This window comes from Trachurus trachurus, assembly GCF_905171665.1.
Source record: "Trachurus trachurus genome assembly, chromosome: 18".
Classification (NCBI taxonomy): Eukaryota; Metazoa; Chordata; class Actinopteri; order Carangiformes; family Carangidae; genus Trachurus; species Trachurus trachurus.
In genome coordinates, this window is record NC_139909.1 from 25,835,673 (window position 1) to 25,853,778 (window position 18,106).

The window sequence follows — 18,106 nt, forward strand, 5'->3', positions numbered from 1 at the left end:
ACAGCAGCAGCAGCAGCCAGGGATGAGAGAGGGATGAAAGAAAAGAGGAGAAAGAGAAGGGATGAGAAAGTGAGGATGGAGCTGGCATCTGGTTTATAAGCTGCCGGTTGGACAGAACAGCAGCTAATGGTGTCCCTTCTTTTCCTTAAAGTGTGATTGTGTGTCTGTGAGTGTGCATATAAGCGTGACCATGTGTGCATGTGTGTGCATGTCGAAGTGAGTCATCATATCGATTGACAACACAAAGCCACCCAGGAGCTACAGATCGACAAGGAGGGAACACACACACGTCCAGCACAGTGCAGTAGGACATACAGTGCAGTGCACACAGCTCTGATTCTCTGTAACGAGGCGACACACTGTGTGATCCACACAGAGAGTGACTCAGGTTAAGGAGGAAAAGACCCAGAGCTACTTCCACATGATACATGTGTCATCCTGAGTGAAGACAGGAGACTAACGACTGATATTTGTCTCCCTTAAAGTCCAGCAGGTGGTTCACATTCACTTCATGTACGTCCTGTCTTGTCTCCTGTCTGCACACAGGTCAGAGGTCAGGCTGAGCTGCAGACAAACTCTAATGAAGCTCACTCAGGAAGTCCTGTTTGCCTGCTCTCTCTTTTTTTATTTACACTCTTCCCGTCCAGCTCCAGTGGGCTGGGGGCGTTCACACCTCCCTTCACTTCAGTCGTCTCCATGCTGTCAGAGCCTGTTCCTTTCTCACCTGCTGTGAGCAGTCGTTTCAGTGTCCGCTCTGCTCCGGTCGCCTCCGGTTTTCATCTGGCCGGCGCTCCGATTGGTCCACAGCTTCAGCCAGACTTCTTCTCCTTTCTTTCTCACCATCTCATGTGTCAGGGGTCCACTGTCGGAGGTCTTCCTGTGCAGCTCATGGCCTGAAAACATCACCAACAACCCTCCAATACCACACAACCATTCCTAATGTGCACAATTAATGCACCTACTGTATTAGTCCAAACAAGTGTAATTTACATCCCTTAAGTGTGAACTAAGTACCACATATAGTATCATTAGTGCATGCTCTTCATTGACTGCAATATATTGCTTTGTCAGTTTAGGGTTTTTGCTAACTTTATGATGAACCTAATATAAAATACACCAGCAGATGTCTGAGACTGAAAACACCACTAGGCAAATTATCGATTGATAATATTAAGGCACAGGTGACACCAAGGCCATGGCAAATATTGAGGACAGGGTCAGTGAGGTCAACCTGTGCAGTACTTCTTTAACTTGCTGATTTCAGTATTCGTAGATGTACCGTTGCTATTTCTCCTCTACTGAAGTGTTAATCCTGGCTCTTGCTGAGGTTGTTGCTATTCCCCCATTAAACATACAGTAGACATAACTGTTACACTTCCTTCTGAACATTTAGGTGGAGGGAGAATTTATCTCAGTCCTGCCTATTGACACCTGAAAAAATTTAATTAGCACAGTGACACTTTACGGCATGAACCTATTTTCCCTCACAACTTCTTTTCTCTACTTTCTGCAGAAAACATCTCTGAATTAAAGACTGTGAAGCCAAAGTTGTGAACTTAAAATCTAGTCTGTCACATGTAGTTAACTCAAAACACATTACATGGCAAAAAGTGTTAAATAATAGACACTTTTCATTACAAATGAATGGGAGATAAGCACTCAAAGAGCCTGAGACTCTAGGAGGAAAAAAAGCTACCCTGAAAGTACAGTCCTGACGAGGAAACCTGAAGAAGAAATGAAAATGATGCAGTGATGTAGAAGTTTGGAGAACGAAGGATCTTCTTAACAAAATTATGTCATCATGTCAAAAAGAAATCCAATAACGAGCCAAAGTTAAGCTCTGTAGGAGGAAGTTGGAAGTTTATTACTGGATGTTCACTCATATACTTATATTAATTATGAAGGAGCAATAAAATATTACATCTGGATCATTGTATAGTATTCCCTTTATATCCAACAATCATATACACTACATATACAGTGACAACAAGTCTCACTACATACTTTGTCTAATGTATATCGCATGCTGTCTTCACTATCCGAAGTGTACAAACACGGCTGCTGCTTTTGATTTATTTAACTAGTCCAACATTAAAGATGGTCTCATTATTGGGTGAAACTGGAGGCAAAGAAATGGGACACTGGGGATGAAAGAGAGAGATATTTAAAAAAAAAAAAAGAGGGAGAGAAGACATGACAGCAGAGGCCTCAGGGTTGGCCCGGAGGGGGGGGAACAGTCACACCAAATGTCTAATAAGAGAAAAGTCAAGGAGAGCTCGAGTGCATGATGCTGCAGAGAGCATGGATCTAATGGTACACTGCAGTGTCAGGATTAGAGTATGACGCTGTGTGTGGCTGTGTGCATTGTGCAATGTGCATTTTCAACGTAAACAGGGCAGAGATAACAGAGGTTGAAGCTCATGGCTGGAGAGGAACAGCCCCCGGGCTCCTTCTGGTGGGTAGGAAACTAGCTAACGGCGCTAGCATATCGCCTCCTCTCCCCTCTGCCTGTGTGCCATGTCTGCACAGGCCAAAGTCTGAACATGTACTCCAGGAAACATAACTGAAGCTGCCTGCCCTTATTAGTGTCATGGTTTTAGGAGTGAAAGTCAATAAAGATTTTGATTCAAAGGCTAATGTCCAATTATTTTTCCTCCATTGTAACTGGCTATGTTGACCTTTTGGGAGTTTGGATAAACTTGGGTGGACAGCACTAGCTTACATAGTGCACATGATGATCATTTGGCAGGTAGTTTAAGGGCAGCTTGTTAGTATTGCAAATTTAACACTGTACTTTCTGCTCAGTACTGCTAACATAAAAATATGAAATTATGATTTCAGCCTAAGATGCTTTGAAAATTTGCTTTGAATTCTCCTCATGTTTATCAGAAATGTGCTAACTTTGTCCGGACAGTGTACAGGAAACATCGGCAGCAGGAAAGAGACATGGTGAGAGGTGAGATTCAATCAAAAAGATTTAAGTTGCACAATGTAAAAAACCAAAACAACCAGCTGAAAGACACTGAAGTGATGAGAACACCTGAGAGGAACTACAGACACTATGATTACACATTTAACATTCCATCATCAATATAGAAATATTGGTTTAGTGCAGCATTAAGTTGAATATGAATCAACAGCTCCGTCATATAAAGGTCAAACTCCCAAAATGTCATTGCAGTGCTTTCACATGAAACAATGTTACACTGATGCCAATTCCCAATTGAACTCTAGTGGCTCTGGTTGGCTACACACACACTGCACTGTCAGCTCTGTACAAACACTGTACATGTACATTTAAAGCCACTGACTGAGGGAATCTACAGGTCAACATCTAGTGCAAAAACCTACTTTTACTGTATGTATGTGATGTACTTGAGGTTTGATGTATTTTTCATAGGTGTATTATTATTATTTATTTATTTTTAACACATTGGCACCTGTGGAAGTGGTTTGAAACTGTAATTCATTGCACAACACTAACACTGTACTGTAGGTGTAGTTATTAATCATTAGTTTGATTTCTCAAGTTTGAACATGTTCACTTCAGAGAGAGGCCGTGACAGCTTTTAACAGCTTTCATCCAATATCATATGTTTTGACCTAATATCTAATATTTAAAAAAAGATCCCTCAAGAAAAAAAAGAACATAAAAAGAGAAAATAAATCAAAGTGCAAAGAATAAAAACTTTCTTTTGTACCTTGTCAAATATTTTAAATGTGCTCCACAGCTTTTAACAACAGCCACTCAACCTTGTAAAAATAATGAACTAGTGGTAAAACTGATTGGGGAGCGGTTGTATTGATGCCCATGTCACAGGAACAGAAGGTTTTTTATAAGGAATAAAAACAGAGTGGCATGACTGCAGTTAAACATGAACGTCAGCTGAAACAGGAACCTTCACCTCCAAAATGAGAGTGGAAAAAAACTGAGTACCTGGTAATAAACATACAAAAATCATCTTTAAAGCCAACAGAGTATGTTAGTTTGAATACTTGCCCCTGGACTTGGAATGGCTCGGACCAGCTGGACCCTAAACACAGACGACCTGTGAGGAATGTCTCGACTTTTTTTTTTTTTTTTTTTTTTGGCAATTAAAACTTTAAGGTTTTGAGGACAGGAGGTTCACCTCCGAGTCCACCGCTCATCCTCTGACTCATCCTCTGACTGCAGCACAGTGTATACATTAGTGTCCAAAATGAGATAGGTGAGGAAAACATTTACATACTGTATGCAGTGTGGCGCGGAGGGTGCAGGACAGACAGAGGTGAACAGGCTGGCAATCTACGACTGTGTTATTAGAGATCAAGAGGTCAGTGTATTCATTTTAAGAAACATAGAACCCAGCTAGTGCATGTTCCTGTACATTTTACATTACACAATTTCATAACTGTTACTGGCTTTAACGTCTTTCTTACGGTGCCAAACTTGAAGCACCCCCTGTGTTTATCTCTGCAGTGACTTCACATTAAGATACCAAGCACACAGTGGACGTCTAAGGGGGGAAACCTTTTGCACTCTGCAAACTGTTAAAGCAGCCTGAACCTTCTGCAATCAATACAACTTAAATAACCACAAAAGAAAAAGTTGTTAAAATTCAATTTAAATAGATAATAGTTTACAAAGGATGTGCGTGTCTGAGTGTGTGTGAGGAGGAGGTGGGGAGGGGGGGTCAGACAGACAGGCAGCCAGTGCTCATTGAGGGACAGGGAGACAGGAGAGGACGGGACAGGACAGAATCTCCTCTCCTTCCTCGACCTCTCCTGACCTCTGTCCATCTCCAGCACTTGTGCTCAGTAGTAAAATTCACGTACAGCTAAACATAGACACAGGAACATACAGAGAGCGCCAACATTTTACCCTCAAAAGTGGACAAGACGAGAAAGAAAAACAACCAACATTTTTTTGTTGAAAAAAAAAGAAACAGCATGAAAACAAATAGCAAAGAAGCTTTGATGGAGACAAAAACCACAGGTTTTAAATGTAAAGTACCGTTTAGTTAGTGCACCAAAATGCAACATTCAGTATCTGGCTGTGTGGGTTAGTTCAAAGGGCATACTGACCCTAAAATAAAATGTACACGAGTTGTTGTTTTCCTATGTCTGTTAACAATTACGGAAACAAGAGGCCAACTCCACATAAAGGCAGTGATAGAGAAAAGGCAGTAATAGAGGAGGAAGTTAGAGCATCAGAAAACTGTAGACCCAGCAACACACCCATACACCAATGATCATTTAGCTAATTGATGCTTCAATTAGAAAAGTAAAGACAACTCTGGTTCAGTTGCTTTAAATGGAGATTTAAACTAAAAGTTCTGTTTTTTTTTTTAAGAATTAAAACATCAAATCTCTAACCACTATGTAAAAACTGTCTCAACTAGTGGTTTGCTGCTACATGTAGCAAAATATCTGCACCGACACACATGGGAATAGACGCACACATACTGTACATGCACACGCGCGCACACACTGAGCAGTTTCCATTTAGCCACCAAAAGCAGATGTCACATCAAGAGATTAACTTCTTGACACACACACACACACACACACACACACACACACACACACACACACACACACACACACACACACACACACACACACACACACACACACACACACACACACACACACACAGGATGGAGATATTTGCAAAATGAATGTGGCTCTTTCCTGAAGGTTGTGTTTGTGTGTTTTCTACTTTTCAAACAGGGGGCAGATTGAATGGGAAGAGGATTTTAGAGGGCTTTGACTTCTGAACCGATAAAGTGTGTGTGTCTCTGTGTGTGTGTACTGTACATGTGCATCGGTGTGTGTGTCTGTGTGTGTCAGTGCATGAATATAGGCAGGCTACATGAATGGGCAGCTCAAACCCAGAACTGGACAAAAAACACTAAGGCTGCAGCACCACTCACTGGTCAGCTACTGACATTACAGTTAAAACTTCAGATGTCTTAAAAAAAATCCAATTAAAAACTCTTTCCCTCCACATTCCCTCTTGACACTGATGCCTGGGACACATGTCTAGGTAGAAAAGATGACACTGACTGTAGCACACAGGCTCCTCTATAGGCTGAGGCCTAGAGTTCCTCCTGTGAGGATTACAGTATCTATGTTACTAGTTATTCTACACAGAGGCATTTTCTGACCCTGTTGCTCTCTACAGTTTCAATTGTTGTGTCAAAAGGAAGTAAAAGCCGTTACAAAACAATTTAGTGAGGACGTAAAGCTGGAGGTGCCGCAAAAATGTTGCAAAGCTTACTGACCAGACCAAAATGGAAAAGATGGAAAGAAAAAGGTTTTGGAAGGATGAGAGAATGTAAAAAAAAAAAAAAAAAAAATGTAAAAACAAATGTTTGGTTATGATTCTCATGAAATCATCATGTGTCATCTGACAAAAACTGCAAAATAAAAAATAATATAGCTCTGTAGACATGAACAAGAACAGTCTGTAATAAAAAAAAAAAAAAGGAATAAAATTAGTTAATAATCTATATCATTACTATCCCACATATTAATCATTATAGACCCCTGTTGAATGTTTGTTTTTTCCTTTTTACAAGTAATAATTTTAACTGAACGACATCTCTGCCTCCGATAGGACGGGAGTGGACGAGGACGTGGAATCAGCCAGTGAGGCAATGCTATTGTCCGTGCTCCTGTTCCAGGCGCTCCGATTGGGCGATGAAGGGTAGGAGGGCGTGGAGCAGTTGGACGGCGGGCCCGAGCCCGAGCTGGGGCTGGAGCTGCTGTGGTTGGAGAAGGGCGAGAACAGGGCGTCTTTGCGGAGACCTTTGTTCTGGAGCTCCAGCTGCAGGTGCTGGCAGATTTCCTCCGGTAGTCGCTGATGCTCCTCTTCCAGTTCCCTCTCCAGCTTAGACTGCAGCTGCACACCAAACACAAGAGCTGTGTGTAAGTTGGCTTTTTTTTAAATTCAGATGTGAGAGCGGTATCAATCGTTGCATCTTATTGTGAGTGAAAAAAGCATCAAAGTATCAATGCACTCATCTAAGAGGTCGGAACAGATACGTTTTTAATCCCTGCTCTTGAATTACTTCATTTGAAGCAGTTAGTGACACTCTGCTGTTGTTTCTTTTAGTTTTATTCTTATATATTCTAATTTCTTTATTAGTAGAACATAACAATGACCAAGACATTACTGTAGCTAGCATTTTTCTACCTCCGGTCCCCTCCTCCTTAAGTTACATATTGACTAGCACTTTAATAAAGTACAACTGTAGCCCTTATCTCTTACCGTATCTTATTCTGTATTGTAATTTTATTGTGAACCTGCTGCTAATTTTCTGTTTTTTCTTACATTTATGCAGATAACAATACCATGCAGCGCTGCATGGCATTGTTATCTGTTTTCTTATTTCTTATCTTTTACTAATATAAATGCTGCTAGTACCCTGTCCTCTCTTATATTTATGCAGGTTGCTATCTGTTTTCTTATTGTTGTAACTGCTGCTAATACTATTTTTTTCATACTTACGCAGGTAGCTTCCTACTGTTATCTTTTTGTATGGTATGTCTGTCCGTCTTTAAATGTGAGGACTACGGATGGAAATTAGCTTTGAGCTAAATCCGGCATATTTACATGACGTGATGTGCGCGTCACAAATTGTTCATTAATGTGCACTGTCCTTGTCAAATAAACAATAAATGAAATGAAATGGTTGGTTGCCAACATACAGTATGTCTTGATGTGTCATTTTATTTTGTTTGTTTTGTTGCTGTGAATTGAATTTCCAGCCAATTAATAAAACTCTTACTGGCTATTACTGGACAGAACCGGGGTGATGAGAGGGTTTGGTTTGCCCTACAAAAACACACACCTGCAGTAATCTGTACCTCTGTTTTACACTGTGTAAAACACACTGATTATTGTAGCCCGTAGTAAAGTAATGACCACACAGCCTCAATAATAATACAGATAAAAAATGTGTTTTTTCAACTGCAATTTGGTGCGGTAAGGCTGTAATTAAATCATTAATTACAGCCTAACAACACTAACTGCACCATCATGGCTCATCAACTGAATTAACAAGAACCTATTGTCTTTCATTTCCAAGTAGAGCATCCATCTAGCTCCCATCCCAGGGGCTGCATGTGGCTACAGCGGCCTGCTCCTCTGTACAGGAGGGCAGTGAGTTCAACAGGACCCTGTTTTGCCCTCGGGGCAGACATGAGTACAACACAACATCTTCTGCCCTTGAATGGGTTAGTTTGTATGAGCCAGTGTGTGTTGTCTCACCAGGGGAAGCTCCTCATCTATGTGCTGCAGGATCTCCCGCTGCCTCAGCATCAGCTTCTCCTGCCTCCTGCTCTGAGCCTCCTCCAGCTGCAGAGAGAGAGGAGAGGAGGGTTTAGAATGGAGAGATGAATTTAAGTGGGAGGAAAGGAAAAAATGGGTGAAGAAAGAAACCAATGGCAGATAAGAGATAGAAAGGTAAGAGAGAAATTTAAGTGAACACAGCAAAAAACAGAAAATGTAAGGATGAAGGAAGGAAGGATTATGAGGCAAAAAGATAGGAAAGTAAGAGAGAAAGGGGATGGATGATAATGTGTGAGAAGACGGCAGTAAAGTTGATGACAACAGCAGAAAAATCTACTATTAAGTAGATAAATGGACGTTCTCAAGGACTGCTGGTGATAAGAGTGTGAGCGCTAGTGTGAGCTCTTACCCCACGGAGTAAGGCGACAGACTCGTGAATATGCTTCCTGTTGATCTCATTCTGCTCCCTGCAGTGAGACAAGAAGATGAAGAGAAAAGAGGAAAGTCAGGTGTGACCCCCACAAATCAGCCAATCATCATGTCAACGTCTGCGCAGCAACGCAAAACAAACACAGACAAATCATTACATGTCAGCCTTGTCTTTGTCGTGGGTCTTGGCTTCGCTGATGCTGTTCTGTCGCTTCCTGTCCAGGATCTTCTGGAGCTCCTTCTTCTCCCTGCAGACACAGTCACACACCAGCATGACAACCAAAACAAAGAGCAAGACTTGGAGAAATATTTTAGATTTTATGGATGTTATTACAAACTGTTTAAAATCTATAGAGCTGTGTTTTTCAATCTTGGGGTCGGGACCCCACGTGGGGTCGCCTGGAATTCAAATAAGGTCGCCTGAAATGTCTAGTAAAATTACTGATAGTTTTTTTTAAACTAATTATTATTCTGTTTGAAATTATGATTAAAAACACCACACACAATCTTAAACAACTGTTTTCTATACTTTCACTTTCTCAAATATAAATCAAGTCAATCAAGAAATTTGTGATGTCAAAATGGGGTCACAAGCCAAAAAAGGTTGGGAAGGGAACCAGAGGGTGACTGTGCCATAAACTAATAATAACTAAAGGCATAAAATCAGTTTCCAAACTTCTGCAAGGTGAAAACAGCCACACGTACTTCTCACACAGATCCCGGAGTTTCTTCAGCTGAGCTGCTTGGCATTCATGGGCCGTCTCCTTTAACTTCTGGAAGGCCTGAAAACAGACCACAGCAGACCACCACCTGTCAGCAAATCACTGGACACATGTAGCCTACGGAGGGGCTGCAAAGTTTCTTGGAGGTCAGTTAGAGATGAACTCTGCCTCAATGTCAGTGTGTATTTTAAGTATTCACAGGAGGAAGCCAAATGTTGTTCCGAGTGTCACCTTCACAGGTGTGTGACGTGCGGTGCTGTTACCTCCTGTAGGTGTGTTTGGTTCCTCTCTCTCTCCAGCGAGTGAAGCTTTTGTCGAAGTTTCAGAAGTTCCTTCATCTGCCACTCCCTCAGCTGGACCGTCTGCTTCTCCAGCTCCTGGTCCAACGCCGTCAGCTCACGCTGCACTGGCTCGTGGGGCTCACTGAGCACACAAACACACACAAACACACACACACACACATAAACACAGAGATAATGAGGCCAGGTGCAACTCCAAAACCACACCCTATCATCAGCTTTTCTTCTCCTCTCGTATTTCCAGTGGCCTTTACCCCAGCTTCCATCTCCCATTAATAAACCCACTCATTTTCATCCATCATCATCTTCATCTATTTATGTATTTTATTAGATAATTCCCTCTTTTCTTCCTCCCTTCCTCCTGATATTTCTGAACATTTGTCTTCCCTCATTACCCTCCCCCATACATCCACCCATCCTTACTTTTTCTTGATGCTACGTTTGAGATGTTTCTCCATCTGACTGCGTTTCCTCTGGGTGTCAGATTGAAGCTGGCTGCTCCGATTCTTCTGCTCCTTACTCAGATGCCACACCTGCGCTCACACACCCACACACAAGCAAAAATGTGTTTAGCAGCACACATACAAAAGAAAGCACTTTTTTTTTTACATCTAAAGCAAACATCTTCTTGTCTCTTTTTAAGGAGGAACTTCCATAAATATGGCTTTTAATATTTAGCTAGGCATCCACCAGCGTGTGTACCTTCTTGAGGTGTTTCTTGCGCAGCTCTTTGAGGTCTTTGCTTTGTTTCTTCAGCAGCTTCATGTAGCCCTTCTGCTGCTTCAGCTGCTCTATAGAGTCGACTGGGACATCTGAGAGACGGGCGGACAGACAGACAGACAGACAGAGATCAGCCACTTCTGACTCGTCCAACTTAAAATAAATTTTATACATGTAGCTCAAATGACTTCACTCCTCTCTGTGGAAACAGATGGGCTGGGACGACCTTACCTGTCAGAACAGTGGCTATCAGGTCCTCTTTGGGACTTGGTGCTAAACACAAATGGAAAGAAATACAGGAGAAGCACAGAGACAGTGAGCATGAAATGGACGGATGGAAAATCTTCACAAAACCTGCACAAAATCATTGCATTTTTTTAATGCAATGGCAATGGATCTTTGTGCAGTAAACACACACACATGCATGTACACAACACATTAGCTAAACACTCCAGCTCCTTGCAGGAGTTTGGTCCAAACATCCTGTTCATGTGTAGGCAGAGCTAAACTTGATCTGCTACCAAACTAGCAACCCACCACAGATGATGGGAGTTAGCATACACAGTGCTAACAAGCTAGCCCAGTAAATGAACTGGTAGTGTTGCTGGAGAGCGTCTGATGATACGCTGCTGTAGAATAGTGAGGATTAATGCAGACAAATGACAGACGAGGGCGTTTGTGGCAGCGTTTTCCTTGTGGATGTCTCTACCTGGTGGGGGTAACTTCATCTCACTGGGGTCATCCAATGAGCAGGGAGCGGTGTTGGGGAAGACGGGGGGAAATCGAACTCCTGCATCTGCACTCTCTCTCCTGGTCTCTCCATCTTTGGCCTGGTCGGGGCAAGGCTGCGGCAAAAGCATCAGACACACATTGTGAATTACTACCGACTCAGTGGGAAGAAGATATTTTAAAAAACGGGGGGGTGTGGGAAGAGTTTGGGTTACAGATGTGACTTACCTCACTGTTGTCCTCCAGGAGAACAGCCAGCTGTGTCTCTCTCTTGTGCAGCTGACTGATATGCTTGATGGGGTTGGTCAGAGCCTCCGCGTACTCTGAGAATAAACAGACACAAAACAGAACCAGGAGAAGCTTAACGTCATGGAAACCACCGGGTTCATGTTTCAGACAGAGTTCACTCAATAAAGACCAGAGTCCCGTCCAGAGAAGCCTGAGCCAGTCAGAGTCAGTATCAAGTCTTCAATTGTTAACCAGCTCTAATATCACAAAGTGAAAGTTATTTACAATGTGGGAATTAAAATATCTGAATGCTGACCTGCTGCTGGTTGTTGAAGCCCAAACTTCTCTTACACACATTTTGTTTGTATCAGCATAGATTTGTAGTGTTAAAGGAATACTTCACCCAAAATTGATAATTTATCAATCATCTACTCACCGTCATGCCAAGGAAGGGTTTGGAGAACTTTCGGAGTCAAACCTCAAAACGCTTTAGGAGTTCCAGGGGGGAGCTGGCAATGGATTTTCATATAATGGGGGCGGATAGAGTTCACTTTTGAATCATCCAAAACACACACTATGAAACATCCAAATACCTCCATACTGCTCTGTTGATGTTTGTGTGCATGCGCAAGATTTGCTGTGAGATGTTCTTCCATGTTTACATGATACATCCAATGGTTTACAACGACGAATGAACATCTCGCAGCAAATCTCGCGCATGCTCACAAACATCAAAGAGCAGTATGAGATATTTGGATGTTTCATAGTGTGTGTTTTGGATGATTCAAAAGTGAACTCTATCCGCCACCATTATGTGAAAATCTGTTGCCAGCCAGACCCCCCCTGGAACTTCAAAAGCGTTTTGATAACTCCGAAAGTTCTCCAAACCATTCGTTGGCATGACGGTGAGTAGAAAATTGGTGAATTATTGATTTTGGGTGAAGTATCCCTTTAATTAGTGAGCTTTAGAGGAAGTGGCTGGTGGATTTTGAAACCAATGGACAGAGGCTAGCTGTTTCCCTCTGTTTGTGGCAACATATGTATATTTCGCAGAATAGTTGAGCAAACATTGATCTAGTCTCATCTCATTATTTCAGCTCTTTATTGAAAAGTAAGGCACAAACTTTGAAATGGACAGAAACTGGAAAGATAAAGATAAAGATATTTCACAAATTACTGAACCACTGGTTTATAGTGGTAAGTCTACAGTACGTCCAGCCAGGGTCAAGTCTATGTGAGTTGTGTTGATTTGTAGAGCTGCACAGGCTTGTTGTTGTTGTGGTGTTCTTACCCTGGTGTTCGTTGGGGATGTAGTCCTGAGCCTCAGTGCAAACCAGCAGGGAGGGCAGGAGCAGGGGCTGGTTCAGCTCCGTCTTCAGGTTGATGTAGTGGTAGCCTGGAAGGAAGGAGGAAACTCATAAATAAATGACTCCTGCAGAGAGGCGCCGGGCAGCAGAGGCTGCAGCAGCATGTGAATGAATGGAGGTGGCAGCGGAGCGCAGATATGTGGCACGTCAGAGCAAGACTTGGTTCTTATTCAACTTAAAGGAAAGAAATGGACCTCTTGAAGTGTGTTAACGTGTGTGTGTGTGTGTGTGTGTGTGTGTGTGTGTGTGTGTGTGTGTGTGTGTGTGTGTGTGTGTACTGACCAGGTCTAATGGCCGACACAGGCAGGATGCGGTGTCCAATGAACTTGCCGTTTTCTTCAAACACTGCTATCCTCAGAGAGGCCAGGGTGGGGAGGACCACCTGGAGACAGACAGACAGACAGGGTGGTGATGTTCACATCAGACTTATGTCCATTTAACCTGTTGTTAAATGGACATAAGTCTGAGTGATGTGAGAAAGACAGTTACCTTATTGAAGACAAACATTTCATCATCCCACACGGGGTCCAGCGAGTTCCCATTGGATGTTTTGGTTCTGTACTTCCTCTTTGTGTCAGCAGGAAGTCCAAATATGTCCACTTCCACATACACACCGACCTTTTTGTCTGTCAGGAACTGGCCTGAGATCACCTGGTGGCATTTTAACAGCACATGTTTATTGAGGGAAATTTTCTTTTTACAAACAACCCCTTTAAACACACAGTTTAACACTGCGTTCTTACCCTGATCTTTACTGTATTGGCAACTATCCCGTCCACTATGTTCTCTGTAAAAGGGTCAAAGTGTTTGTCCGTCCTTCTCATGAACTCTGGCTTCAGCAGGTAGCCACTTCGCCCGTTGTACTCAAACACCCCCATGTTTAGCTGCATAGGAAGGTCTGAGAGAGATGAGAATGAGATAAAGCCAGGGTGAGGGAACGCCAATAAAAATGAGGGATGGATGAATTTAGAGATATACATGAGTTAAATTATTTACAAGACTAAGGGGACATTATATTATAATTATTTACCATCTACCAGCTTTAGAGAGCCAGACTTTTCATTTTAATGACCTTGTTTATGCTTCTTGGTATTCAATCAGATACTAAATTTAAAAGCAATTTAAAAATGAAAATTGGGAGAATCATTTATGTTATATGGGAGTGATCTGAAAACATAAGAAAAAGCCTGGACAAGTGGAATATTTATAGCTAACATAAACATTTAAATGGTCCTGTGGATATTTAAAGCTGTACTCTGTACTTCTTAGCCTGTCTCTTCCTTTATGTCTGAGAGTAAAATAACAGGACTTACCAAGAGTCTGAAAGTTAAGCGCCACCATCTGGCAGCCGACGTTCCAGAAGAGCTGCGGCATGTAATTGGAGCTGTCCACCCTCGTACCTTTGGGGTAGATTCGGCTCAGCTGGTTCTTATTGTACCTAGAGGAGTTGTGTTAAGGAATAACCCTGTAAGGTGGTGGATGTGTGTCCACACTGTTTCTTTGAGTTGTAAACTGCAGCAGATAAAAAGAATCTCTACTCCTGATCTTTAGGTCAGAAGTCAAGACTTTGCTATTTTTGTTTTTTCTGCTCTGGGAATCTCTCATGTTTTCACTGGATTATAAGCCTCCAAAGGATACTCCACAAACTCTATAGGTGAGCTCTTCAGGGTGTCCATGCCTTTGGTTTCCACAAATGACGACATCTCAAAGAACTTTCTCCTCTCTGGTGGACGGGAAAATGTGATTACAAAAACATGGGAAAAAAATTGACAGGCAAAACTATCCCAGGTACAGGGATTGATTAGGATCACTTATGTGCGACACGGCTGTGTGACAAGACTGATAATCAACCATAAATGAGTCCACGCAGCCAACCTGCCCAACTAATGAGCTACATATGAGAGTCATTAAAGCTAATAAGGCGTTTCCCTCACACACTTACTGTTTGCCACCTCGAAGGTCTTGAATTTGACTGGTTCGATGTAGTTGACGAGAGTTGACATCTCCTCCGTGGCGTTCACCTCACTGCTGGCCGTACCCTGAGGGAGGCACATACCACTGATCCATCAATCAGCCCTTTAGCCAATCAAACACCACCACCACCGCCGCCGCCGCTCCCGGTGGCTCTTACCTCATCGGTGTTTGGCTTTTTCAGGTCCGTCACCGGTTCGTCCTCCTCGTCTTCCTCGCTCTCTCCCTCGCCACCTGGATGGACGTGACACAAACAGATTACACAAACTCAGCCACGGACACGCAGCGTCTCTAAATCATCCACTCACTCTTCTTCTTCAACCCACCGAGGGACTTGCGCGGCTCAGAGTCTTTGGCCATTCTCTCAGCCAGCTTCTCCTCCCCGTTGGACAGGAGCTGGCTCCCCTCACCGTCTGTCAGAGGACAATCTACAACAGACACGGGACATCGATGTGTAGTAGTTATATATAGTTATTAGTAAAACAACCACAGCTTCTCATTCCTGCAAACAGAAGCTGCTTTTACCGTTGTTGGGTGACGACTGCTCCTCCAGCTCTCTGCGTCGTATGCTGCCGCCACTCGAGGGTCGGTGGTGGTGGTGCTTCTTCTTGTTTTTTATGAGAATCTTCCCCAGCATCTCCTGAGGTGATGGGAGCAGCTGACCTGGGACCAGCTAAAGCCACATAGAAAAAAGGAAATAAACATTTTAGAAACAGAACATAATAAATCAGATCTAATGCAGAGGAGATGGTCAGCAACTCTCCTCTGATGCGACAGGAATTCCAGAAACTATATTTAACATAGGAGAAAAAACATTGGACTAACTGGGATGAATAGCTTGTTTTGGACTACAAGTAATCATGAGGCCCTGTGATCTACGTCACAGTGGATGTGCAGACAAGCAGCCACAGCATATTATCCAAATTTAATGCTGCGACATCACAGGACTCACAGAGCCGCAGTGTTTCGTGAGTCTAAATAAACACAACCCAAATTCAGACAGAAATCAACAACAACGTCGCTGTTTTTATAAAAACTGTGAATGATTGTGTTGAGTTTAAAAGTCGTTCCACTCGCCCACACAATACATGACTCCTGAAACAACAGCATCTAACCGCAACTTACAAGCTCCAACTCTACCATATATAGTATCTGTTGTCACATGTCTGTCATCTGCTCTGCTCCTCTCTAATAAACTGGATCAGTGCTGTGACCTCTGGTTAGGGTCAAGGCCGAGGTACATTTTATTTCAAGCATTTTATTTTGTGTTTTGTGGTGAAACACTGTATCAAAATTGTGTTCATGAACTGATCTGCATTTGATTTAATGGTGGCGAGTTGATTAACACCGTGACAGTGGAGTAAAAGCAGATTAGTGAGTAATTCCTCGAGGGAAAGTTGTGAGAATCAAAATGAAATATTTTAGTACAGACAAAAACCACACAGTGGCAGTAGATATGTGAATAAACGTATACTGAAAGTGAAGGATAACACAGGATCCGTGTGGTGATCAGTCTTACTGGATATTTCTCCAGTGGATCAATGAGTAGAGCATCTCCAAAGATGGTCCTGCAGTACTCTGCCATCTTGGCCTGCTGCTTGGCCCTGATTGGACAAGACACGTGGGTTAGTTACTGATTAAATCTGAAAATGCACAAGTCTGGAACAAATCCATATAAGGACCAACGCTCTCACAACTCTCGTTACTTACGAATCTACGTGGTTTTCGAAGGAAAGGATGACGGGGTATGATGAGGTCTTGAAAGCACTCTCTGCTATCGCTTCAATCACTTCCTGCAGTCGGGGAAAGTAGGACACGCATGAGTAAAATCTGAAGCCGGTTCTACAGTGTCCTCAAGTTGTTGGATACATCTCACTCTCACAACAACTCTTAGCGCTTTAATTACCAGCAAACATTCACTTGTTCAGGCAAAAACAAGGTGTTGTGGGGAGTGAAAATGTAATTGTTTGAATAAAACCAAAATACTTTTTGTTTCAGTTTGTCACAGTCTGTGTTCGCTGCCTCCAATATTTCTGTACACTGCTAATTTCCGTATTGATTTTCAACTACCGGAGTGGGAGAAATTCCTTGTCAGGGATTTTTTAATGCGTATAAAAAAGTCAATAAACTATCAAGTAAATTTTGCAGAGTGGGCATAAAGATACGATGTAGAAACCTTTATGAATTGGTGATTTTTATATCAAACTCAACCCAATCAAGCTATGAAAACACAGCGGCTCCAACCTTGAAGGGGATCTCAGTGGTCATGGTGAAACCGTGGGTGATGTAGGGCTCCTCGTCCTGTGGTCGGCCCTTCCAGCAGTCCAGCTCCACACAGCGACAGCCAGTCAGGAGCACCTGTCTGTACATCTCCACCGACGACAGACCAGTCAGCTGACCCACTGACAACACACACACACACACACACACACACACAGGAGGGAACAAGCCGTTTAGATCCAAAAGATTAAGTACAAAACTTTATACAAGTGTGTGCAGATATGTGTTGTGTGAATGCAATGTCCAAACATGGAACATTTCAAAATAAAGGACAAAAATATGGAAGATGGTGTTCAAACAAAAAACTGAACTACAAATACTTATTATTTTTTCATTTTCTCTTTTTTTCTAACAATGAAATGAAATGCAATTAATGAAATGGGACAATCGATTTATTTATTTGTGGAAAAGAGGTGGGATTCAATAAGCACAGCTTCTTCTCACTCCTTTTCGAATATGTATGATTATGCTTTTGTGTCTTTTTGTTGCTTTTGGTTCTTCAACTTGTTTATGTTATTTACACATGAAGGAACAAAGTGAAATTGTGCCTTATTTCGTTTTACATGTTCAAAATAAATATTAAAATGCTATTCACCTGTGAGGTATGTGTTGTGTGAAGAGTTAATAAAGTAGTGAGACAGCGGTTGGTTCATGTCGTCGATGAGGTCCAGCCTCTCTGGGGGCACGATGCCGTTTTCCTCTCCTCCCAGGTACCGACTGAAGGCCTGTAAACTGATCTGGTCTGGAGGAGAGATGGAGAGGACAGAGCTCATATACTTTAATCATAAAACAGTCAAACCGGTCTCTGACAGCTGGTTTAATTGTTCTGACCAGCATCCATCAGCCGAATGACTGATTTGATTGTGAAGGGCAAGAACTGGAAGACGATAAACTGAATTTACATCATCTAATCTAACGGTAAACTGCCCATAACGGCAAAAGGCTTCTGTTTTTAGGACAGACGTCAACGGACTCAGAGGTCAGCTCCAGTATAGGGCTGAACACTGTGCACTGGATAGTGGATCGTCTTACAGATTTTGGCTTAACAGCGTCCTTGCAGAGCTACCTACAGTTGCCATGGTT

At 42.5% G+C, this 18,106-nt stretch overlaps 1 protein-coding gene across 1 annotated transcript in view; it reads right to left on the minus strand.

Annotated features, from left to right (window-relative positions):
• Positions 1–5,626: 5,626 nt before the first annotated feature.
• The window catches only part of plcb3 (phospholipase C, beta 3 (phosphatidylinositol-specific)), a 52,955-nt gene continuing 40,475 nt past the window's right edge, over positions 5,627–18,106 (minus strand). Inside the window, exons 10-34 of the mRNA XM_083993183.1 lie at positions 17,619–17,765; positions 16,988–17,145; positions 16,454–16,536; positions 16,263–16,347; positions 15,269–15,416; positions 15,070–15,171; positions 14,904–14,977; positions 14,715–14,811; positions 14,411–14,495; positions 14,086–14,210; positions 13,516–13,670; positions 13,262–13,423; positions 13,055–13,154; positions 12,697–12,801; positions 11,406–11,500; positions 11,158–11,293; positions 10,680–10,721; positions 10,431–10,540; positions 10,152–10,261; positions 9,693–9,852; positions 9,413–9,489; positions 8,866–8,955; positions 8,688–8,745; positions 8,258–8,344; positions 5,627–6,886 (exon numbers count right to left, since the gene is read on the minus strand). Coding sequence (XP_083849309.1) covers positions 6,572–6,886; positions 8,258–8,344; positions 8,688–8,745; positions 8,866–8,955; positions 9,413–9,489; positions 9,693–9,852; positions 10,152–10,261; positions 10,431–10,540; positions 10,680–10,721; positions 11,158–11,293; positions 11,406–11,500; positions 12,697–12,801; positions 13,055–13,154; positions 13,262–13,423; positions 13,516–13,670; positions 14,086–14,210; positions 14,411–14,495; positions 14,715–14,811; positions 14,904–14,977; positions 15,070–15,171; positions 15,269–15,416; positions 16,263–16,347; positions 16,454–16,536; positions 16,988–17,145; positions 17,619–17,765 — 2,906 coding nt within the window. The 3' untranslated portion in view covers positions 5,627–6,571. The remainder of the gene's footprint in view (positions 6,887–8,257; positions 8,345–8,687; positions 8,746–8,865; positions 8,956–9,412; positions 9,490–9,692; positions 9,853–10,151; positions 10,262–10,430; positions 10,541–10,679; positions 10,722–11,157; positions 11,294–11,405; positions 11,501–12,696; positions 12,802–13,054; positions 13,155–13,261; positions 13,424–13,515; positions 13,671–14,085; positions 14,211–14,410; positions 14,496–14,714; positions 14,812–14,903; positions 14,978–15,069; positions 15,172–15,268; positions 15,417–16,262; positions 16,348–16,453; positions 16,537–16,987; positions 17,146–17,618; positions 17,766–18,106) is intronic.